The 17,817-nt window shown below is 44.0% G+C and overlaps 1 protein-coding gene across 2 annotated transcripts in view; it reads left to right on the plus strand.

Annotated features, from left to right (window-relative positions):
- Positions 1-17,817, plus strand: part of MAP3K9 (mitogen-activated protein kinase kinase kinase 9) — an 83,215-nt gene that overhangs the window by 4,423 nt on the left and 60,975 nt on the right. For both annotated transcript variants that reach the window (XM_043920769.1, XM_043920770.1), the window contains exon 2: positions 3,780-4,193. In XM_043920769.1, coding sequence (XP_043776704.1) covers positions 3,780-4,193 — 414 coding nt within the window. The remainder of the gene's footprint in view (positions 1-3,779; positions 4,194-17,817) is intronic.

A 17,817-nucleotide genomic window follows, 5' to 3' on the forward strand; every position in this document is an offset into this window, starting at 1 on the left:
TGGGCTACAGTCCCTGGGATTGCAAAGAGTTGGACACGACTTAGTGACTCAACAACAGTGATAAATGTTTAAATAAATATTTAACACCTCCTGTGTGTTCACAACTATGCTTCAGACCAGAGGAAAGAAGAGGGTGGATACACAAGAAAATACAGCACTTAATTTCCTTAAGGATCACTCAGATATCTGAGGAATAAGATATGTAAATGTGCATTTATTAAATAGGCACCTACCTTTTTATCCATGACAAATCTGGTAAAAAAAAAAAAAAAAAGAGTGCTCCCTCCATGACCAAGGGATTCCTAACATAACTTACAGTTTTCTCCAGGAAGGTTCTAATCTCTTTTTGATGTAGGCATGTTTTTTCTTATTCATGTAATAGATAAGACAATAATTAATAATCAGTCAGGATTCATTTTAGGACCTAAAAACACTCAAACTACTTTAAACAGAAAACAATTTAGTAGAAGAAATTGGGTGCTTGTAGATTTGTTGGAAGGGCAGGGAGAAGGGGCTCTTGGCTAGAACTATGGGACCAACTCCCCAGTCCATTGCAGACCTGGCCCATCAGACAAACTGCTGCTTCTCTGAGAAGGTACAGAATCAGGAGTTGCCACTGAAGTTGACTTCTCCAATACCCTGTTGTAGTTGCTGTCTGGAGATTAGGTGACTACTTGGCCTTGCAACTTTCCTTTCCACATCTGCAAAACTAATAAGCTACCCCCATGAACTATAACCCACCAGGCTCCTCTGTCCATGGGATTCTCCTGGCAAGAATACTGGAGTAGGGTACCCTTTCCTTCTCCAGGGGATATTCCTGGCCCACGGATTGAACCCATGTCTCTTAATCTCCTACATTGGCAGAAAGATTCTTTACCGCTAGCGCCACTTGGGAAGCTGAATAATTGGACACTGACATGATATTATAGAAAACCCACTTCTCCACAGCCTTGCTTACCAGGAGAAGCAGCAAGGAGATGGTCTCCATATCACTTCTGCCTTCTGAATCTTATGCATCTCATTGGCTGAACCAGCACTCTGTCAAGAAGTCTGGGAAATGTAGTTTTTAAACTTTCCAGCTTCTGTAGTACTGAAAGGTATACTGGAGGATTGTAGAATGGATGTAGGTTATTAGTCTGCAGGACCCTCCATTTATTTTTCAAGAAGGGTGTCAGATAAGGTGATGATCTTTTGTTGTTGCTGTCATTTATTTACTTTTGTTCTCATAAAACTTTTAAATTTATTTTTTAATTGGAGGAAAATTACTTTACAATGTTGTGTTGGTTACTGAGGTGATAATCTTGAACAATTGGAACTTTGAGGGTGCAAATGGGCCACATATTTTGTAGACTTCAAGGCAGTCCGACTAACTTCCTAAGAGTTTTCTTTGTGCAGACTGCCAGGTGAATTACAAAATATAAATGAATATTAGCCTTTGATAGGATGGAAGTGCTGTAACTGAGCAGGAACCTAGTTCTGAGCACCACCAATGTCTGAATGGAGAATGGAGACATTGTGGAGCTGGCTGAGAATAGAAAAGAACAGTCTGCAGTGGGCATCTCCTCTTTCGGTCTCGCCAAGAGTTCAGAAATACGTGATCTTTGTGTTCAATCTCTTCTTCTGTAGCAATGTGACTATTCTCTGTATTTGTTTCAGGAGGTCCAGTTCCAGTTTTCCCCCACAGATCTGAGTTTGATTTCTGTCATACGGAAGTAGATTCTCCCCATTTTGCTTTACTGTCTATTGGTCACCAGCTGAATGTTCAGCACGTAAGGGACAGTGGTGTGTCAGGCAGAGAGGATTAGCTCTCTTGCATCTTGCAGTCTAGTAGGACAATAGGCATTGAACAAGTAATTATAACCTTGATGAGTCTTGCCAATAGAGACTGCTATGGAAGTGCTTGATGGGGGCCTGGCCTTGTTTAGTAGAGGGGTTAGGAAAAGTTCCTCTAGGAGATGAAGCGGAGACCCGAGGCCAGCTGGGTCATCTGGGTGAAGACAAGGAAAGAGACTGAGATGACAGAGAATAGGGTTTTCATGAGAGAAACATGAAATAGCACTTTACTTGTACAGAACACCATATCTAACTCAAGATTCATCATCACTGGTGGTTATTATTCCCTATCCATGGAAGTCTTTCCAAACAGCTAAAGATACAGTCAAGTATGGTAGATTCAAACTCTGGATTTGGGATGGGAAATGAGGGTGGGGGTGACACTGGGAACCTCAGGGATGGAACTGTGGTGGGAGTAAGATGTTGCCTCAGAGACTCCTCTTTCACGCATACTTTAATCACCAGGTCCTGGCAAAACCAAGTTTTGAAGGTCTCCTGATTTTTTTTCCTGATTTCCAGTCTTCATGGCTACTGAGATTTGACTCTTGTGCTTGTGTACTTGGATTACTGCGGTGGTCTCCTTAGCGGTCCCTTTTGCTATTACGTTTCACATAGCTGCCAGAGTTGGTTTCCTTTCTAAGTCACAAGTCGGACCCCAGCAAGACTTTGAGCCTCTTCTACCCTAATGCATACAATCCAGCTGCCCTGTACTCCCTGAGATTCCTGATAGGCTACATACCTTCATGCCCATGTTCTTTCCCCCCCGGCCCTTTTCTCTTTATTGAAATAGAGTTGATTTATAATGTTGTGTTAATTTCTGCTGTATAGCAAAGTGATCCAGTTATGCATATACTTACTTTCCTCCTTATTTTCTTCTCCATTATGGTTTATCACAAGATGCTGAATGCAGTTCCCTTGTAGGAACAGCAGGACCTTGTTATTTATCCATTCTATATATACTAGTTTGCATCTGCTAACCCCAGACTCCCACTCCATCTCTCTTCAATACACTAACCCTCTTGGCAACCCCAAGTCTGTTCTGTCTTTGAGTCTGTTTCTGTTTCATAGATAAGTTCATTTGTGTCATAATTTAGATTCCACGTACACGTGATATCATACGGTGTTTGTCTTTCTGTCTGACTTCTTCCTTTGCTATGATAATCTCTAGGTCCACCCATGTTTGCAAACGGTATTATTTCATTCTTTCTTATGGCCGAGTAACATTCAATTGTATGTATGTATCACATCTTTATCCATTCATCTGTTGATGGACATCTAGGTTGTTTCCATGTCATGTCTACTGTGAATAAGTGCTTCATGCCCTATGTTCTGGCTCATGACCTTCCATCTACTGGGATTGTCTTCTCCACCTTGGTCTTCTTTTCCTGATGATATCCCTTCCTCTCATTCTTTGGGCCCATTTCAGATGTTTCCTTCCTTGAGAATCCTTTTCCCACTCACTCTCTTAATCCCTGTCCTGTGGTGGGAGTGAGTGATTTCCCTCATCTTCGGATGATACCACCACCAAAGCTCTTTTACCCTACAGTTTGGTTGTTGTCTGTCTGCCTTGGCACTGTATTATTTGCTTCTTTCTACCTAGTGTATACAGAGTAAAATGTGAATAAGCCACACAATGATTGATCTCCCGCAGTTTTTCTGTTAGTTAAAATGGTTGCTCTCAGTACAGTATTCTTCATGAAGTTCCAAGTAGAAGTTATTTCGTGAATACTTACTGAATACCTACTTTGCGCTGGTCACTAAAGATAACGCGCTGGCCACAGAAAAAAATGTTACCCCCTTTTCCTGTCCTTGGGGAGTTTATTCTGGGGAGACTGAAAAGCCAAGTGAACAGACAGCTTGTTGTGTTTCCCCAGCCAGATAAATGGGTGATTAAATGGTGTTTTTCAAGTGTTTTTGACTTGCTCCTTTTTGCCTTTTTTTCTCAGTGTTAGAGATTGATTTTGCGGAGCTGACCTTGGAAGAGATTATCGGCATTGGGGGCTTTGGGAAGGTCTATCGTGCTTTCTGGATTGGGGATGAGGTCGCCGTGAAAGCAGCTCGCCATGATCCCGACGAGGACATCAGCCAGACCATAGAGAACGTCCGCCAGGAGGCCAAGCTCTTTGCTATGCTGAAGCACCCCAACATCATTGCCCTTCGGGGGGTGTGTCTGAAGGAACCCAACCTCTGCTTGGTCATGGAGTTTGCCCGTGGAGGGCCTTTGAATAGAGTATTATCTGGGAAAAGGATTCCCCCAGACATCCTGGTGAACTGGGCCGTGCAGATTGCCAGAGGGATGAACTACTTACATGATGAGGCCATCGTCCCCATCATCCACCGTGACCTTAAATCCAGCAACAGTGAGTATGGAGAGGTGGGGCTGGAGGGCTGGAGATCACTTTCAGACCCCGTCCATAGCTTGGGTTGGGGTGGATGTCTCAGGAATCTTAGTGGGCAGTGAAATGCCCTGCTTAAAGCCAGTCCATCCTTTGGGAATTCTCTGGCGGTTCAGTGGTTAGGGCTCCGTGCTTCCACTGTAGAGGGCGTGGTTGGGGAACTAAGATCCTGCATGCCACAGGGCACAGCCAAAAAGAGAAAGAAAAAGGGGAAAAAATTACCAAAAAGAGAAAAGAAGAAAAATACCAAAAAAAGAAAAAACCCAATTAGCAGGCACGGTTGGCGGTGTGTATCTCTGTGATGTACTATTCAAACAAAACGCATAGGTTCATTTTTCCATTCTAAGGAGAGGGTGGGTGTTTCTGAACACAAAAGGAGTTTTCCTCTTCAGTGAAACAATAGATAGAGCAAACCAATACCATCTGTTTGCATTTCTGTCCGAACTGTCCAACCTGAGTTCCCATCAGAGAAGGGGAATAAGAGAGAGGAGGCGTGTCGTTTAAGCCGTGAGGCCCGTTCAGGTGACCGTGTCAGCTTGGGGAACACGACCTCACTGGTAGACCTGCAGCTCTCCTGATAGCCTCAAGGTGGTATTAATTAATTGTCATAACTACACAGTGTTTAATAGCAGGGAACTGAGAAGTAACTGTTTATTAAACATCTAGAACCCATAAACTGGATTGTAAAGCAAGTGTTAGACATAATTAAATGGAGGGTTGGTATCAACTTCAGTCTCTTTACTTGGCTGAATCAGCAGGCCCTGGGAGTATGCTGCTTTTGTGTGGTAATTTGGACTTTCCCCGGCCTAAACTGCATGGCAGAGAGGATACAATTTGCTAAGTGGTATATGCCTAAAGTCACTTTGGGCATCCTGTCCAGAGAGGAGGGCGTTAGAGGAGTTTGGGGTCCCAGGAATTTCACGCTCTGTGTCCTTCAGCTTTGAGCCCAGAAATCCTTTAGACCTTGTTTTCCTCCTGGTTGTTCCAGATGTGGCTTATTTTTGTGTTGATGCTATTGTGAATCTGTTAACTTTAAAAAATACGTTTTAAATAATGTAGGTAGTAAGTACTTTTGTTCTGCAAAAATTAGGAAGTGTAGATAAACAGAAAGAAGGATCACCGATAATGTTTTCCTTCTGGAAGTGTATATACTGCATTTGGCATGTTTTCCCAGACATTTAAAAAGCATATATGGCCCATATATACAGAAATACACTTTCCAGCTTACTTTAAAATAGCATTTGTTACCCTTACCTCATCTACATGTATCCTCTTCCCCTTTAGTAAGAGCAGATTTCCCCCTGGTGAGAGTATGGAGCATTAGATATGTATTATGGATATAATGCATGTGAAGGATTTAAGTTCCATAAAGTAAATCTGGTTTCTCTTTTCCTTCTGCCATTATTCTATCTCTTTACTATATGATTATTGTCATCCCTCCTGCGCAATTCTGTTCTTTAAATGTGTATGTGTGTGTGCGCCTAGTTGTGTCTGACTCCTTGCAACTCCATGGACTATAGGCTTCTCTGTCCATGGGGGGGGATTCTCCAGGTAAGAATACTGGAGTGGGTTGCCATGCCCTCCTCCAGGGGTCCTTCCCAACCCAGGGATTGAACCCAGGTCTCCTACATTGCAGATGGATTCTTTACCATCTGAGCCACCAGGAAAAGCTTTTTAAATGTATAAAATAAGTTAAAACTTCTGCTGACTTCCTTTTTAAGAAAAAAAAAAATTTCTACCTAGAAATTGCTTTGGATGATGGAGTGAGAATAAGCAGATGTGTTGGTAGAAAACGTGATATAGAAGCTGAATTTTTAAAAAATGCATTCTTATATCCTTATCATGCTGGGTGAACCAGGCATTGTGCACTAATCTTACATAATTGAGCCCATTTTAAAACTTGGTCTAGGGTGATTGTAAAAGTTAATAATTTCCTCTATGAAGTTTTACATCTGGGTATAATTTCAAGCTGCAGATACAAGGTTTTACATTTTTTGATTTATGTTTGGAAGTCTAGACTCTTTCAGTATATGTGCTGCCGAAGCGAGCACGGAAATCTAGACTCTTATGAAGGGAAAACTAACTTGCTAAGGAGGTGCAGGGGACCTGAGTGTCATTCTGTCTCCTTGGAGACAAAACCCTGGTCCTTGTCCTAATGTGGGTTTTAGGATTTCCGAGGGGGACCTTTAGGTACAGTGTATGGTGACAGGGCATACATAGGGTACTATTTTAAAGGACCTTACCCAGCAAGACAGTTGATGCCCTGAAATGTGCATAGTCCACTGGTGCTGATGTTGATGCCTGCTGTAGATCTCACATGTGAGTTGGGGTGACTCCTTGGTATTTGTCTGTGGGTGGCTGTTTGTCCGTGATTGAATTTATCCAATATGAACCCTGATGACGCTGTTGTTCTTATTCCATTGCTGCGTGTACCGACTTGAAAATCATTTTAGAAATGTTACGTCATTTCTTTACCTGCAGAATGAGAGTTGTAAGTTCTTTGTGTTTTGCAGACTTGGGGATCCTGGGGATACTTGGAGATGCTGTTTCGCTTGGTTTTTAGTAGAAGCTCCAGAAAGTTTCATTTTGTTTATAGTCATGTGAGGGCAGAATTCTGTGAATTATATGTGTTAGTTGACTTTGAACACCTAGAGAAAAGAATAAGGTATACATGGGGGCTGTCTTGTGGAAAAAAGGAAATAGCTGGTGATAAAATCTGTTACAAAAGGTTTAGTAAAAAAGTAATTTATTAAAAGGTTTTATATATCCTGATCATCTGTTTATTTATTTATTTATTTTTCTGATCATCTGTTTAAAAAAGTCCTGTGCTATTTATGACATATTTGTAGCATAGACTATCTTAGGTTGTTCATGTATCATCTGAAGTAAGTTTTGGTTTAATGCACATAACTTGAAAAAACAAAACAAAGTAACAGTGACTAAAACAAGGTATACATTCGTTTGTGTTTGGAAAGAAGGCCAGGGGTGTTTAAAGCATCTCTACATCTCTTTACTGCATCTCAGGGTTGCCTTAGGATCCAAGATGATTTCTGAAATGCCAATTATTTGGTCAGAGTCACAGGCCTGAAGGAGCAGGAAAAGCAGAAGCACAGAGGAAGCTGCTCCTGTGGCTGAGTCGTCTCCCATGAGCTTCCTAGAAATCCAGCACAACACATCTGTGTGTATTCAGTGGCTAGAATGGAGTCCCATAGCCATGGCTAGCGCAGGGGCCACGGGGCGGTGGAGGGTTTTATGCTGGGTTGGCGTGGAGCCTGGCTAATAATCAGGGTCTGTTACCAAGGAAGAGAGGAACGTGGATGGTGGGGAAACTCTGCTGGCAGTCTTAGCATGAAATCTGGGGACATGCATTGGGAAGAAGTGTTCTCTTAGATGTTTATTAGATTTTTAGCATTATACAGCCAATAAAGCAAGGTTAGCCAGGCGCTGGGATGTGTGGCTCAGACTCCTGATTTAAGGGATGGTTTCTACTATGCTACCGCAGTGCATCATTAACTTAAACATCTCTTCTTGAAACTACTCACTGAAGTCCTGGCTATAAAAGTGGATTTATGTGTCTCTGCTCCTCACACTGGGGAAAACCAGCCACTTGATTGTTAGCAAAGATGTTAGTGAAAGATGGTCTTTTAGTGGAAAGATTGTCCTTTTGGGGGTAGGTAAGTGGATTTCAGGTTTTTGGCTTAAGGGCATTTGGCAAAATAACAGTTTAATAGGGGCTATTAAAAATAGTATAAAAATCAGGTGATAGAAAATGAAAAGCCTTGCTCAAAGTGAAGGTAGTGGTATTACTTTTGTTATTAACTTCTTTCCTCCCATTAAAAAACATGGAAGAACATAGAGCTAAATGCAGTGTGTGTTTTTCCTTTTTTTTTTTTTTGCATTTTTGCATATTTCTTTTCACCCCTGAATCTTAACTGTGCGTGTGTGCTAAGTCACTTCAGTTGTGTGTGACTGTGATCCTGTGGACTGTAGCCTGCCAGGCTCCTCTGTCCTTGGGATTCTCCAGGCAAGAATACTGGAGTGGGTTGCCATGCCCTCCTCCAGGAGACCTTCCTGACCCAGGGATCAAACCCATGTCTCTAACATTGGCAGAGATCAACCCAGAGATCGAACCTGCGTCTCTTACATTGATCTATGTCTCTTTCACTGGCAGGCGGGTTCTTTACTTCTAGAGCAACCTGGGAAGCCCCAAATCTTACACAGGAAATCCTAGTGGACATGGGCTTGGATGGACTCTGGGGGTTGGTAATGGACAGGGAGGCCTGGCGTGCTGCGGTTCATGGGGTCGCAAAGAGTCAGACATGACTGAGCGACTGAACTGAACTGAACTGAACATGGCTTGTAGCATGCTTTCTCTCCCCACTGCCAACTTGCTAAATTGTGACCACTTTCTTATTAAGTAAATACTCTTCTACCACAAGATATTTAAAAGTTTTACAGTTTTCCACTACAGTATTTTGGCTTCCCACGTGGCTCAGTGTAAAAAATCTGCCTGCCAAGCAGGAGATGCAGGTTTGATCCATGGGTCAGGAAGATTCCCTGGAGAAGGAAATGGTAACCCCACTCCAGTATTCTTGCCTGGGAAATCCCATGGACAGAAGAGCCTGGCTGGCTACAGTCCATGGGGTCGCAAAAGAATTGGACATGACTTAGCAACTAAACAACAACAGCAAGTACAGTATTTAGATACAGTATATTAACTAAACCAAACCCGTATATAATCATCATCACCAAACCTCTAAATAATAATAATAATAATAACCAGCAATTAATGCTTATTGAGTGTTCTCTTTTGGTCAGGCCCTATCTAAGCATTTTATGTGGGTTCTTATCTAATTTTCACAGCAATGCTGCAGAGTGAAGACTGTGTCTTTTATTTTACAAATAGGAAGCAGAGGCTCAAAATGGGCAGCCATTTCTCTAGGTTCTCACTGCGAGTCCTGAGACCAGGCCTGACTCCTCATGGCTGCACTGTTATCTGCACTCTGCTGAGGGTTAGCTGGGGTGCTTCACTGCCCTGATACTTATTTCGTGTAGTGCTTTTGTTTTATATAATTAGGAATAACATTACTCTGATCACTGGGCCTTAGCGTCCACATGTCATTAACCTGTGAGAACTCATTCTTAATTTCTTTCTTAATTTCATAGCTGAAAGAGCAGAGGTGAGCGATGAACTGGATTTGGTTTGGGACTAGCCACGCCTTTTCAAATGTCAGCTTAAACTCAGCTAGCCTTCCTCTTTTTAAATGTGAACTTCTCATGGGTCTTTGCTGTCCTATCTCCCTCTTCTTCCTCTGAAGGCGTTTTCCCTTTAGCCAGGCCAGTTTCATCTTTCCCCTGGAATATACTGTGTATTACTTCCCACCCACTGGTCCCTCATCACACTTACTGTTGCTGTGGGAACAAGCTTGCTTTCGGAGGTACCCTCACCTCATCTCTCTACCTGTCCAAATCCTACTCATTTTCCTGTACTCAAGTCACATCTGGCCACTTTCTGATAGCCTGTCTCTGGAGTCAGTGCTAAGCAAGAGTCTCTTTCTAAGGTTAGCCAGCAGCTGCCAGGCATGTCCTAAAGTATTGTGTTCAGTGGATGGGTTGCATTTTCTGTGGGTACAGAGACACATTCTGCAAGTCAAAATAAATACACAAGTGAATAAAGCAGAAATGAAGCAAATAACCATCCAGGTGAGTGTGACTCAGTGGGCTAGGCTGGGAGGTCTGAACTGCAGGCCCCGTGTACCTCTCAGTTCTTTAACTTTGCCTGGAAGCCTTGCTTTCCCCCTCTCACCTGGACGTGACCATCTCCTGTGCAGAGATGGTTCTCGTTGGCGTGTGATTTTGAGTGCTTGGTGTTGGGACTATAACAGACATGGTCCTGCCCTCAAGGAGTTCCCTTTGGGGTCACAGAGAAGGACCTAAAACCAGCCCGGTACAAGCATGGTCCCAGATGCCCAACTAAGAGGGTTACAGCTCATACTAATTTTGGGAGAAGAGGGTTACAGCTTATACTCATCTGAGGCTCAGAGAAGGTTATGGCGAAAGGAGAGCTTCTTAGTTGGGCATCTGGGTAAGAAGAGGATGGGGGAGTGGAAGGAGCACTGACCAGGTACCCCCTGGGCAGACGGGCTGGGTGGCCCCAGGCACATCTCATCATCTCTCTGGGCCTCAGATTCCTCATCTGTGAAATGAGAGGTTTGGATGAGATGGTCTCTAAAATCCCTCCCTCCCGGGGCTGACATTACGATCTAAAGTGTGAATGTGTGTGTATTGAGGGTGGATGATGACCCTACCCTCTGTCTAAATATGAGTCAGGCTACAGTGCACCCAGGCTGCCCGCTTCCTGGGTTCATTGCAGGGGCCAGAGCTCCCGATGGGGAGTCTTCACCAAGCAGTACAGCAGGGAAACAGCTGACCAGAGCCCACAGGTTCTCCCTTCCCCCTTCGCTGCTCGGAGCGTGACAGATGGCCTTGCTGAGACAAGATGCTCCGGCCACATGAATCATGCCAGGGACTTAGAATATACCAAGGGCAGCCTCCTTCCTCCTGGAAGCAGGATGCAGCTCATCACAGGCCACCTCTGTCCTTGGAGCTGAGCGAGGGGGCATCCTGGCCTGTCAGAGCTCTGCGGCTGGTTTCTCACCCACTCCTCTCAATCAACAACACACGGCTTTTTCAGGCAGGGCTCCGGACCACTTGGTGTTTAATCACTAAGTCATGTCTGACTCTTTGCGAACCCCATGGACTGTAGCCTGCCAGGCTCCTCTGCCCAAGGGGTTTCCCAGGCAAGGATACTGGAGTGGGTTGCCATTTCCTTCTCCAGGGGATCTTCCCCACCCAGAGATCAAACCCATGTCTCCTGCATTGGCAGGGGCATTCTTTACCACTGAGCCACCAGGGAAGCCCTCTAGACCACTTAAGTGGTTTTAATCTTGTGCCTCTGTGCCCATCACCCACAAAAGTGCGGGAGACTGCTTGTGCAGCACACTAGAAGTGGCCATGAGACACAGAAATGAGAAATGTTAAGGCTGTGGATCACACTTGGCCTTCTTTCCTAACTTTCCCAGGATTTTTGCTCTCTGTTGGAAACTCGAAGATTTTGAGAAGTAAGCATTTCCCCCTTAAGCTTGACATTGGGAGCCATGTGGTCTCACGGAAGGAACACTGCCTGGGAGTCAGAGAGACTCGGATTTAGGCTACTTCTTGTGCCCCTGATGTTGGGCGTGTCTCTTGGAGCACCAGGATTCTCATCTGTAACACATGGACAAGACAAAAGAGAGTAGTGCTGTTTTAAGATGGCCTGAAATGACGTGCGCCAAGTATCATCCGGGCTTCCCAGGTAGTGCTAGTGGTAAAGAACCTGCCTGCCAATGCAGGAGATGTAAGATACGTGGGTTCAATCCCTGGGTTGGGAAGATTCCCCTGGAGGAAGGCATGGCAACCCACTCCAGTATTCTTGCCTGGAGAATTCCATGGACAGAGGAACCTGGTGGGCTACAGTCCATGGGGTCGCAGTGAGTCGGACATGACTGAAGAAACTTACCATGAAGGTATCACCTGGAACCACATTCGGTGAAGGGCTGCCCCTTTCCCCGCTCTTTCTATCCCTTGTTATTTTAGGTATACACAGGCTCTAGTTGGGTTTCCTTTTTAAAGTAGTATGGGGATTTGGGCAGCCAGAAAGCCCTGCTTTCTGCCAAGTCAGCCAGGGGTAGTTTTATCCCTCTCACCAAAAACAAAGAAGTCACAAAGTCGTGTCCGACTCTTTGTGACCCCATGGACTGTAGCCTACCGGGCTCCGTCCATGAGATTTTCCAGGCAAGAATACTGGAGTGGGTTGCCATTTCCTTCTCCACCGAAACGGGCAGATTTGTTTCAGCTGAAGCCACGGAAGGCATCGGTCCCCAGCCGCTCCTTCCTGCTGTGTGCGGGCCTCTTGCTGTCTCCAGACCCAGCCTTAACTCGCGATGCTTGGCCCCCTGAGAACGCCGCCTTGTCTTGTTATGGCCTTTGGCCTGATTGAATGGGACAGCTGGCCAGTTTTATGGCTCTGCTGGCCCCTCAGCTGATAATTAAAATGCTTTAGCCCCAGGAGGAAGGCAATATATTTCTCTCGCTCTTTCGTCTGCTGCCAAGGTCAAAGGGAATGCCCTTTCTTGCATCCCCCTCCCGGCTTCCCCAAATCAATGTAGCATTCTTGTGGTGTGGTCTCTTTTGAGACCCTGAAATATTCAGAGTGGGCAAAAGAGATTTTATTTTGAGTGTCATTGCCTTCTTTTGGAAGGAGAATGGAGTATGAGTACCTCTTTTCCTTCTCGGTATTGCAGCTTTATTTCCAAATCTGGTTGTGCCCAGCACTTAAAAGGTCCTCAAGAAATGTTTGTGGTTTTGATCATCACAGATTCCAGCCCTGTGCCTTTTCCCGTGCATGAATCCCCTTGCCCCCAGAGACCTTCTCCAGACAATGCCCAAGCTCTCTTCCTTTAGAGCCTACACTTGAGAGGTGAACCCCCTTTTCCACTGGAGATGAACCCACGTGAGTTCTGGGTGACATTCATTGAGTCCTCGCTCTGATGCTAGCTGGGACCTTCAGGAAAGGATGTACTCTCTTAGTTTCTGCAAATGTAAAATGGGAATAATCATAATCCCACCTCCCTCATTTTACTGGGTAGAAGTGAGGATTAAATAAAATCAGGTAGGTGTATCTCTTAGCAGTGCCCGACACATAGTAAGTGGTGCATACATCTACTGATCAGTAGTACTGTAATTCCAGCAGCTATATTCCCTTGGTATTTACATCCACAATTAGTGATCTTGTACTTTTGAGTATGATTTGTCTTATACTTGTATTTTCAGTATTTTATTTACATTTTCTCCAATTGCACTATAGATTTTTTTTTCAGTAAGTTTTTTTGGGGTGGGGGGGTAAATCATGTGACATGGGATCTTAGTTCCTCAGCAGTGGAAGCAGAGTCCTAACCACTAGAGAACCAATATTTATGTAGGTCCATGTTAGTTATCTGTTTTATATATAGTGTGTATATGTTAATCCCAGTCTCCTAAATTATACCCCACCCACTAGGATTCTTGACAGCAGAAGTGTTGTTGTTTTTCCTTCTTCCATTTTCCCTGCTCCTACCTCCCCCACTCCCCAACCCTGCCTAACATAGGACTTACATATGGCAGTCCAGATGTTTGGCAGCAGTTCCAATTTTGCTGTGAAATCTTGCCTTTTCTGTTCCTACTTCCTGTCTGGATGGACTCAAACTCCTTTACTGGGTGAGCTGCCCTATGGTTGTCTAGCCTCGGCTTTTATATAGCCATTTCATAAACTTTTGGGGAGTTTGGAACCCTAAGGAAAGGGTTCCTTGAAGTTGCTTGGAAAGTCAGAAGCCTAATGTCTGCCTCCAGAATTGCCCACCTCTGAAGGCTCCGTCTGTCTGCCCATCCCTGGGAGCAGAGTTGGGGCACCCCAAACTTGGGGCAAGGGTGAGTCAGTGATGAATCTTGTAGGTAAGACCTTTCCCTGCAAATCCTGGTGACTTGTTTCCAACCTGACGTGCTTGATACAGCAGTGTAACAGGAAGAAGGATGATGATTGAAAAAAAGAGTGATCCCGGATTGCACTGTGCAAATCTGGCTGTTTTAATGGTTATATATGATTTGCTCAATATACCTCATCTTCTCCTACCATTATAGTCATAGTTCACATACTGTCTGGATACTTACTATATTTTTTTGTTCCTGCCTTCTGTTAATCTTCAGAATCCAAGAGGAAGGGCAAAGGGCCATGGTTGACTGAAATAGAGATAGTCTTCAGTTTCCAGTGATCCTGATTTTCTCTAGTGTCTATTGGTAAGGTTGGAGCTTAAAGGAGCCTTCTTTTGTGACCTGGAGAAGTTGAGTGGCTTGCCTAAAGCCATGTACTTGGGGTTCCTGAATCTCATGACTGTGTTCTTTCTCTCAGCCACTCCCAGAACCTGACAATGGCCAGTTACTTTGCCTGGCTTTCCAGCCAGTGTGGTGGGCAGTGGTGGCATGAGGCTCTTGACACAAACCAGGGAATCAGCAATGACTAACTTACAGGACCCAGAGGTCAGAGCCGAGGAATGAAGTCTGTCTTTCCTGCTTGCCAATGTGAATTTGGTCATTTTCTTCTCGGTGTTCTGTAGAAGGATAACAGTATTCACTGTTTTTCTAGGTGGTTTAATTTTCAGGAGGAAAAAAACAGTAAAAAAATCTTTGTTTCTTCTTTTCTCCCCCCAGTTTCACTGAGATATAATTGACATATAGCATTGCGTACATTTAAGATGTACAACATGATTACCTGACACGCATAAATATTGCGAAATGATCACCACAATAGGAGTAGTTAACACATCCATCACCTCACATAATTACCGTGTTTTTGTGCGGTGAGAACATTTAAGATTTATTCTCCTAGCAGCTTTCAAGCATATAATCCAGTGTTGTTAACTATAGTCTCCGTGCTGTACATTAGATCCCCAGAACTTATTTATCTTATAACTGGAAATTTGTACCCTTTGACTGGCATCTCATTTCTCCCACCTCTGAGCCCCTGGGAACCACCATTCTATTCTGTTTCTATGACTTTGACTTTTTTTTAAGATTCCACGGGTAAAGAGATCATACAGTATCTGTCTTTTTCTGACTTATTTCACTTAGTGTAATACGCTCACGGTCCATCCATGTTGTCACAAATGGCAGGGTTCTTTTTTCATAGCTGAATAATATTCCATAATATATATACACTTCGTCTTTATCCGTTCATCCAAAGACGGACACATAGTTTTTTATGTAACTTGCTAATTGTGAATAATGCTACAGTGAACATGGAAGTGGAGATAACTCTTCTAGGTAGTGATTTCATCTCCTTTGGATATATACCGAGAAGTGGGATTGCTGGATCATAAGGTACTTCTATATTTAAAATTTTTTTGAGGAACCTCATACTGTTTTCTATAGTGGCTGCACCAATTTACATTCCCACCAACAGTGCACAAGGATTCCCTTTCCTCCACATCCTCACCAACACTTATTGTTTCTTGTTTTTTTCAGTAGTAGCCCTTCTAACATGTGTGAGGTCATGCCTCATTGTGGTTTTAATTTGCGTTTCCCTGATGATTAGTGATGTTGGACAGCTTTTTGTGTGCCTGTTGGCCATCTGTGTATCTTCTTAGCAAAAATTTCTATCCTGGCCAGTTTTTTAATCAGATTGAAAAACATTTTTATATCTTAAGCAGTGAACTCCTGGCTACCTGAACCTAGATATAGGAGACTCAGGGGTGGATCAGTAATCTCATTACCATTGGCAATTTTTCTCCCCTCCCTACCCCCAATGCCATAGGAGACCTACCCTTCCTAATTATTTGGATTAAATTACTTGTCTGTCCCAAGTGCATAGCAGCTGGTGACATGGAAGGATACTCCATCAAGTCCCATGGATGGTAATGGAAAATCAACTTAGGTTTTCCCAGTAAAAGCTTCTCTACGGTGATTTAAGATGATTAATGTGCTGTGGCACTATCTGATTTTGTTCCCTTAGCTTGTTATTCATGATGAAGCAGTACATGTCCCTTTACTTTCCCCACCCCCCAGTATTCTTAGAGTTAGGATGGAGAATAATCATATTTTGTATTTGGTGCTATAGGGTTTGATTTGGAACAGTATCTAAGTACTCCAGGCAGAGGTGGTGATCACCCCCATTTAATAGGAGAGGAAACTGAGGTTGAGAGGTTTAATGCCTTGCCCAAGAACAGAACTAGAGAATGATGGTGACTGAACTCAAATCCTGTGGCTTTGTGGGGTGGATTGTCCCCACATCTGGAGTTGCAGGGAGGTGATCCTGCAGTGTTTCAGCTCAGGGGCCTCTGACGCCTCTGAAAGTTTCCGCTCTATTGGTTTTATCTTGGTTTTGCTTATGTTTGTGTTATGGTTTTGTGTTTGGTTAAACAAGGGACGAGTCTGTAGATTTCCAGATAAGTTCACAGATGCTTGTTTATGGAATTTAAAAATTTCTAACCAGAAGAGTAATGTAGACATTCAGAAAGTGTCTGGACACATTTGTTAATGGCACAGCCCTTCGTGGTCGTTCAGATGTCACAACTCCTAGCTCCGTGTCATCTGGGAGGGAAGCAGGCCTTCTTGGGGCACTGCTTTTGCAGCTGAGTGTGTAACCAGACGGACCGTGTTGCAGCAGAATGGCAGTTCCATGCCCCATGGAAGACAGATTGCTAGGCATGCCTTGTGGTACCCGCTTATATTCTTAGATTAATACTGTGAAAAAGAAGTCACCGTAAGTCCCCTATGTATGAATGAGTTCCCTTCCGGGAGCACGTTTGTAAGGCCAGTTTTAAGTCCAACAAAGTTAGCCCAGTTACCCAACTAACACAATCGGCTATATAATACTGTACTGTAATAGGTTTATAATACTTTTCATACAAATAGTATATAAAAGACAAGCACAAAAAATCATGCTTTTTAATCTTATAGTACAGTCCCTTGAAAAGTAGAACAGCTAGGATACAGGGTCTGGCATCAAGCACACGGGCAAGAAGAGTTACTGGCTGGACCTGGGAAAGGAGGTGGAAGATAATAGGGCTGAAGAATCCTCAGCTGTAGGAGATGGAGGGCAAGCTGCAATTTCAGTCACACCTGATGCTGATGACACAGGTTCTGGTTCCTTGCTGGAACCAGATACATGTTCATATCTTTGAAAGTTGGCACCTTGAAGGTTTGCATGTAGGGGATTTGCTGTAGACTTTTCACCATTCATTACTTACTGCCCTGATTAGGACTGATCGCTGAGGGAGTAGCACCCAAACCCTTACAGGTAAAGAATCCACCTGCCGATGCAGGAGATGCTGGAGATGCGGGTTCAATCCCTGGCTCGGGAAGATCCCCTGGAGGAGGAAACGGCAGCACATTCCAGTGTTCTTAGCTGAAAAATTCCATGGACAGAGGAGCCTGGAGGGCTACAGTCTATAGGATCACAGAGAGTCAGACGTGACTGAGCACGCACGCACAGATCTCTTATAAGTGAAGCTTCCCAGCTGTCCCCTTCTGCTGCCTCACAGAGAGAATTTTGACTCTGTTGCTACTGGTACTTTTGAGCTTTTGTGATAGGAGGACAGGGAAGGGGACAAGGACTAGAATCCTGCACCTTCAGCCCAACGGAAACATTTTTTAAAATGGAATTTTAAGCAGGAAATTTGTGGGCTGATTTGTGTAAAGACAATGAGTGGGAGGAAAAAATGGATTTGAGAAGTGTTGCAGTGGACCATATGAGCCCTCTGCCTAATATCAAGTCCACCTAATTTGGAATTACTTTAGGATCCTCCTCTGGCCATTGAACACATCTCTGCCCCATGATTCTAACTTGTGAGTCTGGCCTTATTTGCCTGGCTCTCGGTTGGATGGACCATGAATCTGACCAGTTTTAGGCCCAGCATAAGTTTTTTGGTGCTTGATTTGATATGTAGTATGTAGGAGAAGTGAGTGGGAATGGGAAGGTTACCGATAATGACCTTCCAGGAAGAGTAAGAGTTTCCCT

The sequence above is a fragment of the Cervus elaphus genome, chromosome 12 (genome assembly GCF_910594005.1).
Source record: "Cervus elaphus chromosome 12, mCerEla1.1, whole genome shotgun sequence".
Classification (NCBI taxonomy): Eukaryota; Metazoa; Chordata; class Mammalia; order Artiodactyla; family Cervidae; genus Cervus; species Cervus elaphus.